The sequence below is a fragment of the Durio zibethinus genome, chromosome 22, assembly GCF_047325235.1.
Source record: "Durio zibethinus cultivar Kanyao isolate XHJ-2024 chromosome 22, ASM4732523v1, whole genome shotgun sequence".
Lineage (NCBI taxonomy): Eukaryota > Viridiplantae > Streptophyta > Magnoliopsida > Malvales > Malvaceae > Durio > Durio zibethinus.
In genome coordinates, this window is record NC_143183.1 from 16,145,348 (window position 1) to 16,165,069 (window position 19,722).

The following is a 19,722-nucleotide window of genomic DNA, read 5'->3' on the forward strand; positions in this document are numbered from 1 at the left end:
TTAAATTTAATCAATTTCGGATACCCAAATCAAATTCAATCATAAAACCAAATCGGTTGAATCTTATAGTCAATCTATTGTCCATTACATAGAAAGAGATTCAAAGCCCAGATAAGGGAATCCATTGGGCTTCATTGAGTAACCAGAAGTTGAATAAAATATAAGGCTAAGTTCCAGGACAGTGTAGCCCTAAAAACCTAAATCTAGCCCATCAAGATGCCCTATTTAAATGTAACCATGTTATACATGCTTTTAGCGGTCATTGGCCATTCCCTCTCTATTTCATTTTTTGCCACCAAGCCTTGGAGCCATCCATTTACAAAGTTTAACAGCTGATGAATTCTTCAAATCCAATCGCCACTCACCCAACCTTGAACTATTTATCAAAATGCCAGACACTTTGCTCTCTCAAGCAAGTCCATGCCCAAATGATAACAACTGGCCTCACTCTCCATACTTACCCTCTCAGTAAACTCCTTTACTTATCATCCACTGTAGCTTTATCCTATGCCCTCACAATCTTTAACAAAATTCCAAACCCAACAATTTTTCTTTTCAACACTCTCATTTCCTCAATAACAACTAACCAGAAAAGTCACACCCTCCTGGCCTTTTCCCTCTATGAAAGAATTCTTTGTAACAAAACAATTAAACCCAATTCCCACACTTACCCATCTCTCTTCAAGGCTTGTGGCTCTCACCCTTGGCTGCACCATGGGCTAGCCCTCCATGCCCATGTCCTAAAATTCCTTGAAACCCCATATGATAGTTTTGTTCAAACCTCGTTGCTTAATTTCTATGCTAATTGTGGCAAATTGCTTGTGGCTAGATATTTATTCGATCAAATTAGCGACCCAGATTTAGCCACGTGGAATTCTGTTTTATCTGCTTATGCAAGTTGTTATAGTTCTAGTTATTATGTAAGTAATAGTAATGTTTCCAGTGAGGACAGTGGGTTACCAATGGAGGCATTATATTTATTCAACGAGATGCAAAATTCTTTAGTGAAGCCAAATGAAGTTACCCTGGTGGCTGTAATTGGTGCATGTGCAAATTTAGGTGCTCTTAGCCAAGGCATATGGGCACATGTTTTTGTAGTAAAGTGCAATATTAAGTTAAACTACTATGTGGGTACTGCTTTAATCAGTATGTACTCAAAATGTGGGTGTTTGGACTTGGCATATCAGCTATTTGATCAATTACCTGAAAGGGACATATTATGTTACAATGCAATGATTGGAGGGTTTGCTATTCATGGTTATGGTCATAGGGCACTTGAACTTTATGAGAAAATGAAGATTCAAGGGTTAGTTCCTGATGATGTGACATTTGTTGTTACAATGTGTGCTTGCTCGCATGTTGGGTTAGTAGAGAAGGGCTGCAAGATTTTCGAGTCCATAAAAGAAGATTATGGTAGGGAGCCAAAGCTCGAACATTATGCGTGCTTGATTGACCTTTTAGGTAGATCTGGGAGGGTTCAGGAGGCTGAGGAAAAGCTCAGGGAAATGCCCATGAAACCAAATGCCATTTTGTGGAGGTCTTTACTTGGGGCAGCAAGGATTCATGGGAATTTGGAGGTTGGGGAAGTTGCATTGAAGCAGTTAATAGAATTGGAGCCGGAAACTAGTGGGAACTATGTGCTTTTATCAAATATGTATGCAAGCATTGATAGATGGGAAGACGTTAAAAGAGTGAGAAAATTAATGAAAGATCATGGGATTCATAAAATGCCTGGCAGTAGCTTAGTTGAGCTTAATGGTGCCACGCACGAATTCCTCAGTGGAGACAAGACACACCCTTGTACAAGAGAAATTTATTTGAAGCTTGAAGAGGTTGGCAGAAGGCTACAGCAATATGGCCATAAGCCAAGAACCAAAGAAGTGTTGTTTGACATAGATGAGGAGGAAAAAGAAGATGCCCTTACTTACCATAGCGAAAGGTTAGCCATTGCATTTGCTCTGATTGCTTCTGATTCAACTGCCCTTATTCGGATCATTAACAATCTTCGTATTTGTAGTGATTGCCATGAAAGTACTAAGCTTATTTCAGTAGTATATGGAAGAGAGATTATAGTAAGAGATCGAAACCGGTTTCATCACTTCAAAAATGGAACTTGTTCTTGTTTGGATTATTGGTGACAGTGGAGAAAGAGTGTTCCTTTCATGAAATGCAAAGCTTGGTTATAAGAGTCCAAGTATCTTTGATTTCAATTCATCATTTTGTACGATTATTTAGATAGATTATTGATTGTACATTCAACTTCGCCTATTGCCTAAAATGATGTGCATAGCATTTGAACTTATCAGTTTTTTTTTTTTTTCCCTTCATTTTTGGTTGTTCATGTCTTCCTAAACGGATAGGCCGCTGAGTGTTGCAGAAGGTCGTCATTCTTCCTTGGTTATGGCAATATTGTTTGTTATCAAATAAAAATGTATATTAAAACAGGCATGTTATCCATCCTCGTCCTCATAAAATTCGTGGAGATCATTCCCAAATAACCAGGAAGAAAGTGTGTGGAAGTGAGAAGCAGGGGCCAGCTACGTACACGTCTCCTGGCATTCGCTAGAAGCTTTCCATCGAACATTTGGATGGGCTTGCTTGCCAGCCGGACTTGATCATACCTTATTAAATCTTATCTTTTGCTACTCTATCAACCTAAAGTGAATTATTAAATTACATATAGAGTTTTTTCTTATACAGAAATTTCAAGGAGTTTAAATAATCATATGTCTAAATAAAAACTAGATACATAAATTGTTTTTTTTTTTTTAATAAATTAGGAAAGCACTTTACTTATCGCTACTTGAATAAAACTACTTATATTTCAGTCATTATTGGTTTTAAGTCCTTTAGGAACAAAAAAAAATGGCATGTTTAATATTTTGCAGTTTATTAAAAAATTTAATCATATTAATAAAATGTTCCTCCCATCCCATGAATTAATTACTGTAACTATTTAGAAACCGTATACTTACAATTCTCACATCTAATTCACCTATGTAAATTGCACCCATGTTGCAATCTTCAAATTTCTTGATTTTATATGCTGATTAGTAACTTAATTGATTTATCTATTTGATTTACTTGAGTATGAATGTAATTTCTCTTTTATTAGGAACTTCTTGTTTGCCTAGTGCCTACCACCATCAAACAAACTAACTTAATGCTCATTCCTATTCATTGATCATCTTTCTAGCTTGTTAGGAAAATTTGGACCAATTTAATAATATCGAAATTGTCAAACTATAGATATATGAATTTATTGGGATTTATTTTATTATTAAATATAAAAAATATGACATATTTTTGAGATTGACACATAGTCATGGAGATCCCTGCCGATTTAGAACCACTAAAGGCTGATATAGTCGACTAAGAGTTCTTCTTCAAGAACAAACCATGATGCCAGTGCCATTTTTGAGCTTCCATTTCATGTTGGTAGCCATGGGAGTAGTATAACTGATCAAGATCTATAAGAGAAAATCTCTTGCTAGCTGCTGTTGGAGCTATTTTATAGCTGCAGTATTGTTGCCTGTGACTAACAAGTAATCTACATGAACCAAGAAACAGATAAGAAAGGAGTCTTTGTTATAAACAAAAAGTGATGCATCAAGAGATAGAATTTTGGAAAGCATAGCTAATGTGAAAGCTGCTGTTTTAATCATTGCTTTGTGAAGTTATCCCTGTTAAATTTAGTTGAATTTGCCAAGAAGGAAAGTTCATGGAACTCAATTTCAGGGTCGTTAGGCAGCGGCATTGATGGAAACAGGACTAGGTGTGTTACTGTGGGGTAAGCATGTAGTTGATTTGCAGAGAAATTGTTTGATGCTGTCATGTAAAAGGTTGGATCGAGATAGTAGTTAAGCAGGTATGCTCTGATACATGTAAATGCAAAGATATTTTTGAAATTGAAAGCCTTGACTATTGTTGATCACGGATGTGAATATGTTATAGATATGTGTAAAATTCGGAAGATTATTTGAAATCTCAAACTTGAAATTTAAAAATTTATTGTTGGCTTACCTTTGAATCAATTGATATGTTATTGGAGTTAGCGGCTAGGTGCTTAGAGCTTGCAGGTTTGAAGTAACTTATAAGAGTAGGGGTTCAAAGGTAGATTAGAAATTAAAAGAAAAATTATTATTGTACAAGCATTTCTTTAGGAGTTTCAAATTCTGCATTTGCCTTGATCTACGGTTGTTGTAGCTTTGCTCTAACTTGTTTAGCTGGCTATAATCTCTTAAGGCTGCTATGATCTGTTAGTTATTGTTGCTGTGTATCATTTACACAAGCAACATCTTTTCTGCAAATTTTTTTTTCTTTTGCCACCAATATTTGAGCAAGTCTAAAAATTTTATCCAAATTTTTTAGATTTGAGTCATAATCAATAGATAATTAAACATAATTAACTCAGTGATAAATGTACTGAATGATCATTGAATGTCAAGATGATCCAAAACATCTTTGTTATTCATAATTAAATATTTGTTTGAAAATAATTTACATATGCCTTGTATGTATTGAAGATCAGTGTGCTTGTGCTAGCCTACATGCATGTTGACTATTGCCTTTAATTTATAGGATTTTTTTTCAAACTTTTTCACTTTTTATGTGTGTGATCCAATTTCATGTCCAATTAAGCAACGACCCCAGAAATTAAGCAGGGAAGCAATTTTGCTTTAAAACTAAATTGGGTCTACCCATCATAAAAACCAAAATAATCAAAAGCATCAACCATTTGAAAGATTATTTTTCTCTTACTAGTCTGATATGAAAAGTTGAACAGATATATATTTATATATATATATATATATATATATATATATACGAGATGTTTAACTTTTTATTTTGTTAATAAAAATATTTAGAACCTTACTTTAAAATATAAAAGAAACGACCCATAGGAATTAGATGATCACTAAGAATTTGAAAGAAACCTGAAATTTTTGCCATGAACCCAACTTAAGGCGGACGAACCAGCGGATGAGAGGCGCCAGAAGGCAGAACCCTTTTTAAGTTGCCTATTAATAGCTTGGGGCCGGTTACCTTAAAAAAGTCAACCACATAGTAAAGAAGAAATTCTAAATTAATTAGTTTGAGAAAATATTATACTGAGACGTTCTATTTATATATAAAAAATTCTCACTAATTAAAAAATACGGTAATTATGTTGTAATCCTAAATATTATTATAATCTTTAATATTATATTTAACAACGAAATTACATAATATTATAAAATATTTATTAACAAATATATATAGTATGCTTTTTCTTTTGTGTTAATAAGCAATAATTTACTTGACCTGAGATGTCAACCCACATATTTTCATCAGAGGTGTTTATTTGATCAATTTGATTAATTTCAAACTGAATTATTTAAAATTGAATTAATTAAATTCTATTATTTTATTTAATTGAGTCTAATTTTCTAATTTTAAAAATTAACTTATTGAAATTATTCAACCGGTTAATTATAAAAATTAATTTGATTAATTTTTTTATTAATCAAATAATAAAATATATTAATTAAATTTTAATTTCTTAATTTCTCATATATAAAACAAATTAAATAAAATCATCTAACAAAAATATTTAAACTCCAAAATATCTAGTTAAAAACTCTAACAACTGAAAATGAAATGAACAATTTTATATATTTTTAGTTATATATATAAATTTTATAATATTTTGATTAAAATTTTGGTTAATTAAGTTAATTCGATTTTCAAATTAAATTATCCAAAAATCAAAAATTTTTAATTTATTTTCAATAATTTATTAAAATTAATTTAATAATAGATCACAAATTAAATCAATTAAATCATTCAATTCAATTAAAATTGAATTATGAACGTTTTAAGTACACTTTTGTGGAGAGTTGTAGTCGCACAATTCAACTAGCTTTTTTTTTGGGATAATATCCTATATGGCCCTTGAATTATTATAAATTATTGAACTTGGTACTTAAATTAAAAAAATTGTTAAATAAGTATCTAAACTCTGAAATCATATATCAATTTGATCCCAGAGTTAATTCTGTTAGCCTAGATACTGACTTGACTATTTTAACCAATAAAAATATATTATCTAGACACAAAATGACATATAAATATGACAAGGATTACTGATGTGGTCAAATATTTTGAAAAAAAATATAATTCCCCCTTAAATCGTAGACTCCAAATTCAATGTCCAAATCCTAAACCTCAAATTCGAAGAACTCTTTAAAATTTTAGCAAAATTCAAAGCTTGTGAAAGGTTAGCGGGAAGCTTGTGAAATTGAAACTGTTACCTTGTGAAAACTAATCTGCAACCTTTACTAAATCAATGACAAACGAAGAAAACAAGATGGTTGAAAGAAGATATGGAGGTTCTGTTGAAGATTCATTAAAGAAAAGTGGATCCAGATGAGATCATATTCATTGGGTTGGGAAATTATGCAGCAATTAGGACGGGAGGCGGATAGGTGACTCGCTGGTTCATCGTCTGTAGAAGAAGTTAGTCCGTTTGTCAGGAATCCTAGCAGTCATCAGCAGGCTCAATTAGTGGGATTGAATGCTTCAGATCTTTGCCAACATAGGCTTTCACCTTTTGAAGAGCAATTCAACAATCTCAAAGGAATCATGCTTTGCAGGAGCTACAGCAGCGAGGGATTTTTTACCCCAGCCTGACAACATTTGGTAGGTCCACTTTTCTTACTGCTGCTCATGGCATGAAAGTGGACAATGAGATTCTCTAGATCTAGCTGAACATCTCCAAATGCACTCAGACAAGCAACTTGGTCTTTGTTCTTTTAGTAACCACTCTCTTAGCTAGCATATTTCGGGTGATGCATGTGCTTCTCATCCAGATGCAATAGATACTACCACTTTTAGAAATATGGGTAACTAGAAAATAGTTGGACTGAAAAACAAATACAACAATTAAATTTTGAAGCAGAGTTGCAAAGAAGGGAGTTTGAAGTTGATTCAACCACTTGGCATCAACTGAAGGGGTTCATGAAAACTCTAAAAAAGCTTTAATGGACCTTCTTCACCAAAACTTGGTATTCAATCCACAGTCATCAGAAGTATATTATCAACCTTCTACTTTATCTTCCAAAGGGTGAGAAATTTTTGGCTTGTTTTTTAGCCTCAAATTTCTAATTTTTCTTTTAATCATTTCCTAAATCAGAAAGTTAAAAGTGCACAACTCGTTTTTGGAAGGCTCTCAAAATTCCAATTCAAGTGTCTTGTTGCAAGATCATTTGTTTAGAGTTGCTATAAGTGATTGTGTTAACCATATGGTTAATTGTAAAAGACTGCCTTTTAAAGCCAATTCTAGCTCATTTGCAAAGGAATAGTCATTCTTGTTAGGCATTGAAAATCCTTTTCATAGTAGTTATGCAGATGCTAGCTTGATAGGAAAATCAGTTATGGATAAAGAATTAGCAGTATTGAAAGGAAAGAAGGAGATGAAAAATGGATTGAAAGGCATGATTACAAGGAGTAATCTTGTGTCAGGTTTAAGGGCAATATGGTATAGCAAGTAGAAAAAGCCTTGGGTGGTATGGTAGAGCAAGTACAAAAAGCCTTGGGTCCTGGTTTTGTGTCTAAATGGTGATTTTTTATTGGTTAAAACAGTCAAGTCAGCAATTCAGTTAATGAAGTTAACTCTCAGCCTATATTGATACATGATTTTAGAGTTTAGGCACCTATTTAGTAATTTTTTTAATTTAGATACCAAATATAACAAATTACAATAATTCAGAGGTCATATAAGATATTATCCTTTTTTTTTTTTTCATAGACGTGCAGGTAGAAATGAGGTTATTGTCTCCTTTTTTTTCCATTACAATTCAGGCTGAACTATCCAAAATCTATAACTATATATAATAACAATCCCAATTGTGATTTGTTCAACACCTCTTAAGTGTCATAAAACAAAATTGGGGGATAAATTTGGAAAGAAAAAGATTAAAGCTTTTCCAAAGCTTCTCCTTTTCTTTTCATCTCATGCTCCCTTTTCTCCTCCACATTTTCTCTTCCTCTCACTCTCTCATTTTTTTTTTCATTTTCATATTTATTTGATCTTAGTTTTTAGCTCATATCAGAGCCTTAAATTATAGGATTTTTATAGTCCTCATTCTTTTTCCTTTTAATAGCTTGGATTTTCAAAGTTGTTGATTTTTGGGTTGAATTTAATTATTTATACGCAAGATTGTTGAAAAGGAAGAAAGGAAAAAAAGTCACAAGAGAAACATTGAAGAAGTGTCCTTAAAATGGCCTTGAAGATTCTTTGTCAAAGCCTAACAAAAACCAATACAACAACCGTTATTCATCGTTTCTTCACCGCAGCCGCTGTGGCTTCCCCACAAAAATATGAAGATCCAATAGGAATTACCATGAAAGGTGTGAAAATCGCGAGCCACCCACTTTATCTCGACATGCATGCAACTTCCCCAGCGGAGCTGTAACTGAGATTGTTATCCTCGACATGCAAATTGGAGTTCCTATCCCTGCCTTCATAGTTATTAGTGGTAGAAAACAATCTTGGAATAGTCTGCCCATTCAGGTAAATAACTATTTGGTTGCAAAGAAAATTCAAGAAAGTTAAGCAAAATAAGAAAGTGTATTAATTAGCTTGTTTCTTTTACTTAGTTCTATTTGCATTTGGCTCATTAAAGTTTTTTTCTATATTTTGGCACTAATGGTCAATGTAATATTCAAAAAGTTTGAATCTTTTTATTTATGAGTAGGTTTTCTTTGCTGTTGAAATTTGTTAATTCATCTTCACATTAGGTTTTCTCGCGTTTTTTGCTGTAGATTTGTTGAACTTTTATGGAAACTTTCATTGCATGCGTTGAGAGATATTCATAGAAGGACTTTTGTGGTAGATGTTGCTTCTAACCCATTGCCCGCGGCATTAATTGATGTTGCATTTTCACATGCTGCTGCACTACTTCCTGTAACAAAGGTAGTGCTATTCTATAGACTTTTCATGTGAAGTACAATTATAGTTCTTTATATTAGGTCTGTACTTCATTTTTTTGTGTTTTATTTTTCTCATAGCACAGTTCATTTCATGTATAGTTTCAGCATTAATTTCGAAATGTTTTTTTATTAAACCTTCCATAGCAATGGAATAACGTGCTTATTTTTAAATAGGATAGAATAGCACTTGAACGGAGGAGATTTTTTTAAAAATGCAGATACAGCAGTGTAGAGACAGGCTATGTGGTCAAATTTGGCTCATGAAATGATTGTAGTGTTTAGTGGTCTTTATGCCGAGGAGGTAAGTAAATAATATTAATCACTCATTTGGATTTAGTTGTTTATTCTTTTTGCTTATATTTGGATGTGTTATGTATTGGCAATTTAATAATTATTCCATCCAAGACTGAAATATTAATATTTGGTTGTCGAGATTATGAAAAGTTTCTTATTGCTCAAAATTTTTGTTTTAACGGGGATATAGTGAAGTTCAGTTGGTATTGGCCTAATGACCATTGCAATGCTGCTCAGAAATACCTTAGACGGTACGAAGCATCTGATTGAATAGTGAGGATCTCTCATATCATCATTGTTTACTTCATGATAAATTTGCTTATTTTTAACCTCAAAGTTAGATCTCTGACTTCATAGTTAAAAAAAAAGCCTTTTTTGCAAGTATAAAGGTGTTACTGTCTCCCTTAATCAAAGTGTGGTATATTTGTTTTCTATTGCCAGATTCTGAAAGCAAGTCAAAATGCAATTTCAAGTACTTTACAAAGCGGAGTAAAAGATATGTGAAGTAGTTTGAGACTAATGATTTAAGGCAACCAAAGAAGGCATTTAAGATGCAAAATGCTGTTATGGAACCTTTCCTTCCTAGTTTTGAGTCTAACAGATGACCAAAATTCTCTTGCACCTGAAAATGTATGTCAAAAAATTGAATTTTAGTCTTGAATTCAATCATTTGAAATATCTTAAAACAAAGAAATAAGTTCTTTTATTCCATTTTATCCAATGTTGAATAATCTTTTACATTAATCCATGGTACAATAATTATGACTTGAAACATTCCAGAAGGAGAGCTGGCTTCTAAGTGCATAAACTTAAAAGAGTAGATGATGCATATGAACAATAGAAAAATATGTAAAAGTTGCTTAAAAGGAACAATAGAAAACCATAATAAAGAGATTCAAAAGTGACTATGGTGATAATGATTGGATTGGTGGAGCAATGTAACAACTGTTCTTCTATTGTGGACCCTCGTGTGGCCTATTTCTTCAATATATTAACTAATTATATGAGGCATACATAGATATGTGTTGGTTAGCAGAGTAATGTGATTTTATATTATGGTTGGAACGTAAGCAAGAATTAGACATCTAGGATAATTAGAAAGGTCCTTATATTACTTGCTTTTTTTGTTGCTCTTCTCTATTTGTCAATGATTTTTTTAATAATTAACTAAGTCAAAAGATTCATCTATGTTGTTTTCTGGATCAAAGTCTATGCATCATATACCAGGTAGTTACTGGTTTGATCTGATTCCTACTATAGCTGATTTATCTGAGTCTATATGGCATGTTTTCATAGTTGAGGAATTATCTATCCCTGGTTGGAGACTACGCTTTAAGAAGAATTATCTTGGTTGTATTGCTACTTGCTTAAGTGGACAGGTCTGTTAGAAGAATATAATGGTAGTTGGAACCAATAATTTGATTGGTTAGTTTGCTATTGGCGAGACTAGCATCCTATTTATTTTTCTACAAAAGTCAAAAGATGTTTTAGAGTTGATAGTAATTTCATGATCCATCTTTAACCCTGCTGTTCAATTGCTCATTGTAAATGGATAAAGCCACATTACTTGGTGAAGTAATTAGACCAGTGAAAGAATTGAAGAAGAATGCAACTGATGCCAGCGAACTTTTGCTTCTCAATAGGTAAACATTTGCTGGATATGGAAGAACCTGGCTCCTTCCTGTAGAAAACAAATGGATGATGGAAATATTGTAGAAGGGAAGAAAATGAGGAGAGCTAAAAGAACATTGTCTATTAGAGAAAAACTTCTCAAAGGTTTTATTCTAATCATTTCCATAGTTACAAACATTTTCTGTTATGTTGATCTCAATATCATATGATTCTTTCACTATTATGGTATTGAATAAATATTACTAATGAAGCTATTCTTGCTGATAGGTGCTTGGCCATGTAGAGTTTGGCTGCCAAATTTGTAGGGATATGGTGACTTCACCACTTATAACCCATTGTGCTCACCATTTTTGCAAAACACGTTTAGAGGCTGCTTTTGCTGGTCAAAGTTTCACCAGACCGGGGACATGTGAAGGCAGGAGAACACTTTAAGCACGGAAGAACATAATTAAATGCCCTTCTTGTTCAAATGATCTGACTGAATTTCTTCAGAATCCTCAGGCATTAGAGGCTATGTCACGTGTAGTCTTGATATATTGGAGAGCGCATTACACGTAACATGTGAATTTCATCTATGCTAAAGTGTTTTAAGGGGAGCTCTTTATTCAAGATACTTTTTGATTTTAATAATATAGAATATTTATTTAAGAAGTCTGGTTAATGGATCTAATAGAATTGAGTTTTGCAATACAAACATATTGAATGATGCTAGCATTGTTCTTTTATGCCAATACTAAATTGCAGCCACAAATTTCTCCTGATGACATTTGTTCTCATGGCAGGTTAACAAAGAACTAATGACAGTGATAGAGTCACTACAACACCTTCAAACAAGTTTCAATCTTAGTAAAAATTTGGTAATCTAGAAATTATTTTTTTGTTGCTCGATAAATAATATTTATTATCATTGTAGGTCTACATTATGAATGAATATGAAGATTTTTATGTTCTTTTAATGCCACTTTCCTGTGAAAGTATATCAATTTTTTTCTTAAATTCTTTTGTAAAGTTCACTTTTCTTTCTAAGTTTCTGAATATGCATTTGAATTATATTTATTAATTTACTATGCATTATTCACTTTCCCAAGAATCACTAAAAGCATCTCGAGGGTTTTCCCTCTAGTTTCAGCTAAAGAGTGAGACTCTGCAGCAAATGTAGTGGCATTTGTCCAACTAGATCCTATGATGCACCAACTTTCCACATTAAATCTTTGGGGACCCTCCACATCTTGTGTTCATCATGTCCACTGAAATTATTGGCAGGTATCAATATGAAATAAATAAAGGAGGATCAGTCTACATTTTGATATCGGCTTTTGGCAATAAATTAGTAATTGTTAAAGCTTGAAAACTCTTTGTCTACTTTTTCTTAACAAAGAGGTCGTAATGCATGCTTCTAATCTGAAGGGAAATAATTTGTTTCTGCTGCATCCAGCATTTAAAGTATAGGAAACCTGAAACCAAAAAAATAATATATATATATATATATTTATAGGAAACCTGATTGGAAGAACAGATAAATAAATATTGGTTCCCTGGCTGCTGCTTGGCTGGGTCCTGGCGTGGTCATGACTGATCGATCGATGCCACTCACAGGCATTCACCATGATAGAGCTCATTGCTTCCTCTGTAAAGAGAAAAAGACAGAAAAAAGGATACTCCATACCTGCTACCACCACATTTCCAACGTGGGCAGAGTCAATTCCGTAAATTTATATGTTTACCTATAAAATTAATTGACGATTTATATATTTTTATTATATAAAATATTAATAATTTGTATATTTATATTATATTTTATATAAAAATTATGTATTATAATTTGTATTAATATAAAAATATAAAATATATTTTTAAATTTTATTAAATTCATATATAATTTTTGTTAAAATTTTAAATTATGTTATTTTTATTTTTTAAATTATTTTTACATTGTATCCTGTTTTACGTTTTATCACACAGCTGAGGATCTTTCAGCCCATACCGCACTCATTTTTAACACATGCATGGCAAAATGGAATTTGCAGATGCCCACATCGAACAAGCTTTTGGCAGTCTGATCAGAGTAATTAATTTTTTCAGAATAGTAGTAATGTTTATCGAGTTCCGTTCCATCCGCATGATCTTTGGGATTCTGGTGACTATGAAATCCTTTTTAAATGTTGTTGAAAATACAATCTAGTTTATTCAAAAACATCAGTTTCGCCATTTAGGATCCACCCTAAATCAAAATTATCAAATATTTATTCTTTTTTTTTCTTAATTTTACCATGCGTCGATAGGGTGGAGAGTCTGACCCAACTCCAGAGTTATCAAGCAGCCACAACCCTGTGCCTTTTTCAGCAACAATAATGCGATGTACTGGTATCACGTGGGATTTTTTTTTTTTTTTAAAATTTTCTAACTACCCATGAAACCTTCAATCCATCTACTCTACTTATCCGACATACTTGCGAGGGAAGACATTAACCTTGACAATCTCTCCAATTGCAGCAGACGACATGTCAATTAGCATAGGTGTGGGAGTTTTAGTTTTAGTAAATTATGATTTATTGCAATTAGAGCTTTACAAATCACTCGGTACGATTTATAATAATATTTTAAAAATATTATGAAAGATTTTTAATATATGTTAAATATATTTTTAATGTATTAATATTCAATTGTGATTGAAATTTTGTTTAAAAGATATTTAATTATAATGTAATCTATCTTATAAAAAATATATATATAAAAAAAAATATTTATTAAATTTATTTATTAACATTAAATAAATTTATTTACGAACATAAGTGAGCGAAATATATCCTGTTTATATTTGTTTCACTTGTTAAACTATTATCAAAATATTATTTTAAATTATCTATTAAGTTTAATAAATAAATAAAAACAATTCATAAATAATTCATAAATAATAATTTTATTATTAACAATTCATAAATATTATATTAAATTAAAATGATTAAATTAATTTTAAATAAAAACAAATCAAATACAATTTATAAATATACAAATTAAATCAAATATAAAAAATAATATTTTAATATCAAATTCAATTCCATTATAAATATAAAAAAATCAGATAGAATGAAAACCGTTTCAACCTGTGGTCTTCCTTAATCATGATTAACATAAACATAATCATCTCAACTGTCCTTGTCTCCTAGTTTCTTATCCAAACCAAATACCAAAGATTAAATTAAAATTCCCAACCTTTAATCCAATGATTAAAAATACTTGAAGAAATATCAAAGATTTAATTTAAAATTTTATCTTCATGATATAATAATAATAATAATAATAATAATAAATAAAAAAAAAAAAAAAAACAGCTAAATCCAGATTATTTTTTTATATTCCCACCGTTCGAACTCTACCCCACTCTCTCATTCCTCCGTTAATATTGGAGTGTTGTTAAATGCTATCTAACTTTTTGTCTTCACCTTTTTAAATTTTTTTTAAAAATCTTTATAAACAAAATTATTTAATTACTCCTCTATTTTTAACTTTCAATTTTTTACGCTTAAAATTTAATTTTACTAAAAAATCCAAATACTTTATCTCTCTTTCTCTCACACCCTATCTCTTTTCTTTCTTTTTAACCAAAAATTTTAAATGATTTTAAATCCAATTAAATCAAATTTAAAAGAAATTTCACACATTTTAAATAAAAAATAAAAATAAATCATTTGTTCTTTTTACTTTTTTATTTGATTTTATGTTTAATTTTGTATAATTTCTTGTTGAAATATTTTTGTGTGATTGAAATTTTCTAGAAATAAATTTTTAAAAAACTTTAAAAGTTTTCAACAATGAATGTTACAAAACCTTTAAAATCTTTCAAAAATTTTTTTCTAAAGATTTTAAAGGTTTTCAAAAATTTATTTTTGAAAGTTTTAAAAGGTTTTTAAAATTTTATTTTTGAAAAATTTATAATTTTTAAAAAATTTATTTTCAAAAATTTGTGTGAAAATGATAATAAATTAAATAATTTCATTTAAAATAAAAATATATATGAAAATAAAAATGGAGAGCATTTACTATTACTCTTAATATTTTACTCAAAGTAACTAAACAATCTCTCAAAAGCCAAACCAAGAAGAGGCAGAAGAAGAAAGCAGAATCAAAACGGTTTGGGTCTCTTATTTGCTCTTCCAATGACTTCAACCATTTTCATCCCTATTTCGTTTCGGTCCAAGTCTTTGCACAAATCCTTGAATACCCATTTTGTCCCTTCCTTCAAACTCTATGTTTCCCTCTTTCAAACACGAAATACTTAAAAAAGAGTGATTATTCAATCGATTAAATTAATTTTGAATCAAATTATTTAAAATAAAATAAAATAATTTTATTTTTATTAATATAATCAAATTTATGAATTTAAAAATTAATCGATCGAATTAAATTTGATTGATTTGATTAATTTTTTGATTAATTAAATAATAAATATATTTAAATTAAATTATATTTTAAATTTTTTATATTTTAAATAGATTAAATAAAATTATCTAATAAAATATTAAAATATTAAAATATTATATAAAAAATTTTAACAAATTATAAAATTAAATAATTTATTCAATATATTTTATATTTATATTATGTTAAATTTTGATTAATTTAATTTTTTAATCAAATTAATTAATTAAACAAAATTTTTAAAAAAATTTATTAATTAATTAAAATTAATTTAATAATCGAATTGATTAATCGAATTAAATTAATTCTATTAAAATCGAATTATACGCACCGAGGAACTCCCGCCCAAACGCTTCTCTATCCGAGCCCCGGTTGATAGAGCCGGACGGAGGGAAACTCGTGGACCTCCACGTGGCGGAGTCGGAGAGGGAGTTTAAGAAGCGGGAAGCGGCTTTATCGCCCAGGGTGAAACTGACTAGGATCGACGTGCAATGGGTGCACGTTTTGAGTGAAGGCTGGGCTAGCCCGCCCACCGGGTTCATGAGGGAATCCGAGTTCCTCCAAACTCTTTATTTTAACTCGCTCCGACTACAGATGGTTCCTTCGTCAATATGTCGGTGCCGATTGTCTTGGCTATTGATGATTCTCAAAAGGGGAGTATCCGTGAGTCCAACATAGTCGCGCTCGTTGACTCTGATGATAAGCTGGTCGCCATCCTAACCGAGTAAGTTGATAAACTCGTAATATAGTAATTATTATGCAATGAGAACTGCACTTTATTCCTTTTCCCTTTAATATTTTCGTTCAGTTCAACACCCTAGTTTGCTGTTTAAAGGAATATTTTTTTTCATACAAGTTTATATGGGTTCTTGACGTTTTGTTTGGTTGATGTAATTATTTTTGTGGTTTTTTTTTCCTAGTTTTGTTGGACTTTCCTTTATTATGAAAAAAAAGGTTGCTGATTTCTTTTCAATTTAATTCAACTTGCTACGTTAAGATTTTTGAAATTTTACGTGTAATTCTTTAGCATTTGAATAAACAATTGATTTTCAAAATTGAAGCTTAAAGATATTACGTTTCAATTTTACGCTGCAAGATTTAGTTCATTGTATTGCTTTTTGAAAAAAAATGAAGGTTAAAATTGACTAGCGGTGGTTGGGAAGGGAAGAAAGAGAAAGAAAATGAAAGAAACAAAATGATTAATGTTTAGTTCTACTTTTGATTTTACTATTTTAGATCATTTATGAAATATTAGAAAAGAGTGCTCTCGTATCTTTATTTTTCTAATTTTATTTTTGCATTATGAAAATGTTGGTAAAAAGAATGAAATATGACTTGTGGAATATTTTTGTTTCTTCTAAGCCTTAATAGCACATTGTATATTTGTATGAGTTATTTAATGTTAGCTGGTACGGTATGTAAGAATCATTGAAGTATGTAATTGAGCATTATTTCCATTTGTTGCAAGAGAAGCTTATGTTAGAGAGTTTTAAATAAAATAAAAATGAAAGAAACGAGGATGGAGTAGAAATGGGGAAGTAGAAGCTGTTATTGTTAATTGCGGTTGATTTGTTCATTTTAGATACTTTCAGGTTCATGTTCTATCAGTGGTTTTTTTTTTTTTTTTCATTTTTTTGTTGCCCCCTGAATAATGCCCAATATGAATTTTCATCATTCCTCAAATCTGATGTATAAACAGGTGAGTTGATAGATCACTTTGATATGCTTTCATATCATACCGTATTCTAGATTAGAAAGTGCCCCGGCTTGTTGCTGATGTTCAATGAAATTGGGGTTGGGGAATGGTACAGGGAAGAAGGTGGTGTGGTGCAGCCCTTAGCTTGTGTAAACCTCATATGATACTTGGTGAAGGCAGCGTTTTCCTAGGTCCTTGGTACAAAACTAGGGGATGGGAATTATTTGAATTTAGAAAAGTTGTATAATTGAAACTTGTTGAATGTGGGTCATCTTATTATCTGGGTTTTGAATTCAGAGTGAGTTTTCTTATCAAAATGAAAAACCTTAAGGTTTTTGCACTGACTATATGTTGTTTCAATTCTTGGGAGACCACAGTTGAATCAGAAGCAGGGAAACACGGTTCATATAATATAAACTTTCTATGACTTGAACAATTTGCATGAGATTTCACTGAGTTATCTTGGAATTCTTTTATAGTTCATGAACCATAGGTGTATTTTTGTGAAATTCAATTAAGAGTCTTATTCTTTGCTTAATTGCTGGATTGTTTCAGCATTGAGATTTACCAGCACCCCAAGGAAGAAAGGATAGCAAGGACTTGGGGAACTACTGCCCTTGGTTTACCTTTACCATATGTTGAAGAAACAATAATAAATGCTGGAAATTGGCTAATTGGAGTTTATAGAACCGATCAAGGTCAATGATGGTCTTGATCTTTATCGGTTGTCACCTGTGGAACTATGGCAAGAGTTCGAAAGGGGCAATGCTGATGCCGTGTTTGCTTTCCAGCTGAGGAATCCTGTTCACAATGGCCATGCTTTGCTAATGACTAATACTCGCTGTCTGCTTCTTGAGATGGGCTACAAGAATCCCATACTTTTGCTTCATCCATTGGGAGGCTACACAAGGCACATGATGTTCCTCTTAGTTGGCAAATGAAGCAACATGAGAAGGTATTTATGCAGCCTTTTCAATCCATTGTCATTTTACTCCATGTGGGGTTGCTTTGTTTGCGATACCATATGGAGGGGGCCTGAAAGCCCAGCAACCTGGATTTTAATGGCTGCAGTTTCTATACCAAACTTCTTTTCTATTTATATATATATATATATATATATATAAAATTTTCATTTTAGCCATGCATATCTCGCGTACAATAGTAAGAACCTTATTCACCTAAGTCCACCATTCAATCTTAAAAATTCTCACTGTCTCTTATGATCCTTTCATAGGTTTTCTGACCCCCTCTTTGGTGAGAAGGGAAAACTGAGAGAAACATAGGTTCTGCAGACCAGAGTCTGTTACTTTGCTTATTCAGGTCCACACATAATTCCCTTGAAAACCGTTGCTGTATGAAAAAGGTTATATATTTGCTGTGTAACTTTACATTCAAATGCCTGAAAGTTTGATGATAAATATGTTAATCAGGTGCTTGAGGATGGTGTTCTTGATCCTGAAACAACTGTGGTCTCTATATTCCCATCTCCTATGCACTATGCTGGCCCAACTGAAGTGCAGTGGCATGCTAAGGCTCGGATTAATGCTGGAGCCAATTTTTACATTGTTGGTAGAGACCCAGCTGGCATGGGCCATCCAGTCGAGAAGAGAGATTTGTATGACGCTGATCATGGGAAAAAGGTCTTGAGCATGGCTCCAGGACTTGAGCGGCTGAACATCCTTCCTTTGAGGGTATAACAAGCATTCAGTCTCATTGTTATTTTCTGGTACAATGATGCTACTTGTGGCATAAAATTTGAAATCCCGTTCAATATTAATGTGTTTTGATTGAAGGTTGCAGCATATGATAAGACCCAAGGTAAAATGGCTTTCTTTGATCCCTCGAGGGCTCAAGACTTCCTCTTCATATCAGGCACAAATGTATCTTCTTTTTCCTATTATTACTACTGACTAGATTCTAACATCTGGTAGAAATATAAACATGAGTGAGAAAGAAAAGATTTTGATTTCAATGTTTGGTTGTTTTCGAACAAATTTGTCTAAAAAATGGGTGCTTGCATTTTGCAGATGCGGACACTGGCAAAGAACAAAGAGAACCCTCCTGATGGATTTATGTGCCCTGGTGGCTGGGATGTTCTGGTCGAGTACTACGACTGCTTAACACCATCAGACAATGGCAGAATTCCTGAATCTATTCCTGCTTAGATGAATTTCCTGTATCATAATCTATTGCTATCTGATTGGGAGAAACCATAACACTATTTATCTCCAATTTGTGGTCCGAATCTTGTAAAGTTGCCCTGTCCGGATCTCTTCAATAGAACGGCGAGACGCACTGTTATGGAGACATGAAATTGCCACCCTGTAATTGCGATGCCCGTTAAGGCATCCAGCATTGTTGCCCTTGGCCTTGAGCATGAGGGCACATAGTAATATATCGCGTGGTTGTGTTCTTATGAATATATCGCGTGGTTGTGCTCTTATGAAGAACATGGATTGTGGGAGATGTTTCAAGGATTCTCGTACTTTCTGTAAACTATTTTAGTTTTCCAAAAAGGGGGTTTGTTATCTTCATTTACTTATCAATTATAAAAGAAAAAAAAAGGGGGGGGGGGGGGGGGGAATGAAAAATGCTGAAAGCTAGAAGTACTGGCAGGTTTCTTCACTGCAAGGGAGCAGCTGGACTTGGAGAAAACTGTTTCAGCTAAGGCACACAGCATAACAATTTTTGAGGCAAGACAATGGTGT

General features: G+C 32.0%; 1 protein-coding gene, 2 long non-coding RNA genes and 2 pseudogenes across 4 annotated transcripts; 4 read left to right on the forward strand and 1 right to left on the reverse strand.

Moving 5' to 3' along the window:
- Positions 1-263: 263 nt before the first annotated feature.
- LOC111307355 (pentatricopeptide repeat-containing protein At5g43790) lies at positions 264-2,302 on the forward strand. 2 transcript variants are annotated; one of them, XM_022905363.2, is made up of 2 exons: positions 264-1,939; positions 2,018-2,302. In XM_022905363.2, exons 1-2 carry the CDS (start codon positions 336-338, stop codon positions 2,136-2,138), a joined length of 1,725 nt encoding a protein of 574 aa, XP_022761098.2. In that variant the 5' UTR covers positions 264-335; the 3' UTR covers positions 2,139-2,302. The 2 variants fall into 2 exon arrangements, with proteins under 2 accessions (XP_022761098.2, XP_089608105.1); XM_089751979.1 differs by having other exon boundaries at positions 270-2,302.
- A 946-nt stretch (positions 2,303-3,248) lies between these two features.
- On the reverse strand, positions 3,249-5,062 carry LOC149512634 (uncharacterized). The gene is made up of 2 exons (XR_016332132.1): positions 4,938-5,062; positions 3,249-3,550 (listed from the first exon to the last, which is right to left on the reverse strand). It is a non-coding gene; the product is annotated as an uncharacterized LOC149512634 (long non-coding RNA).
- Positions 5,063-6,556: 1,494 nt separating this feature from the next.
- On the forward strand, positions 6,557-7,532 carry LOC149512635 (uncharacterized; annotated as a pseudogene).
- Positions 7,533-8,077: 545 nt separating this feature from the next.
- On the forward strand, positions 8,078-11,513 carry LOC149512636 (uncharacterized). Its single transcript, XR_016332045.1, has 3 exons — positions 8,078-8,554; positions 9,192-9,274; positions 10,911-11,513. It is a non-coding gene; the product is annotated as an uncharacterized LOC149512636 (long non-coding RNA).
- A 1,742-nt stretch (positions 11,514-13,255) lies between these two features.
- On the forward strand, positions 13,256-19,529 carry LOC111306667 (ATP sulfurylase 1, chloroplastic-like; annotated as a pseudogene).
- Positions 19,530-19,722: the final 193 nt, after the last annotated feature.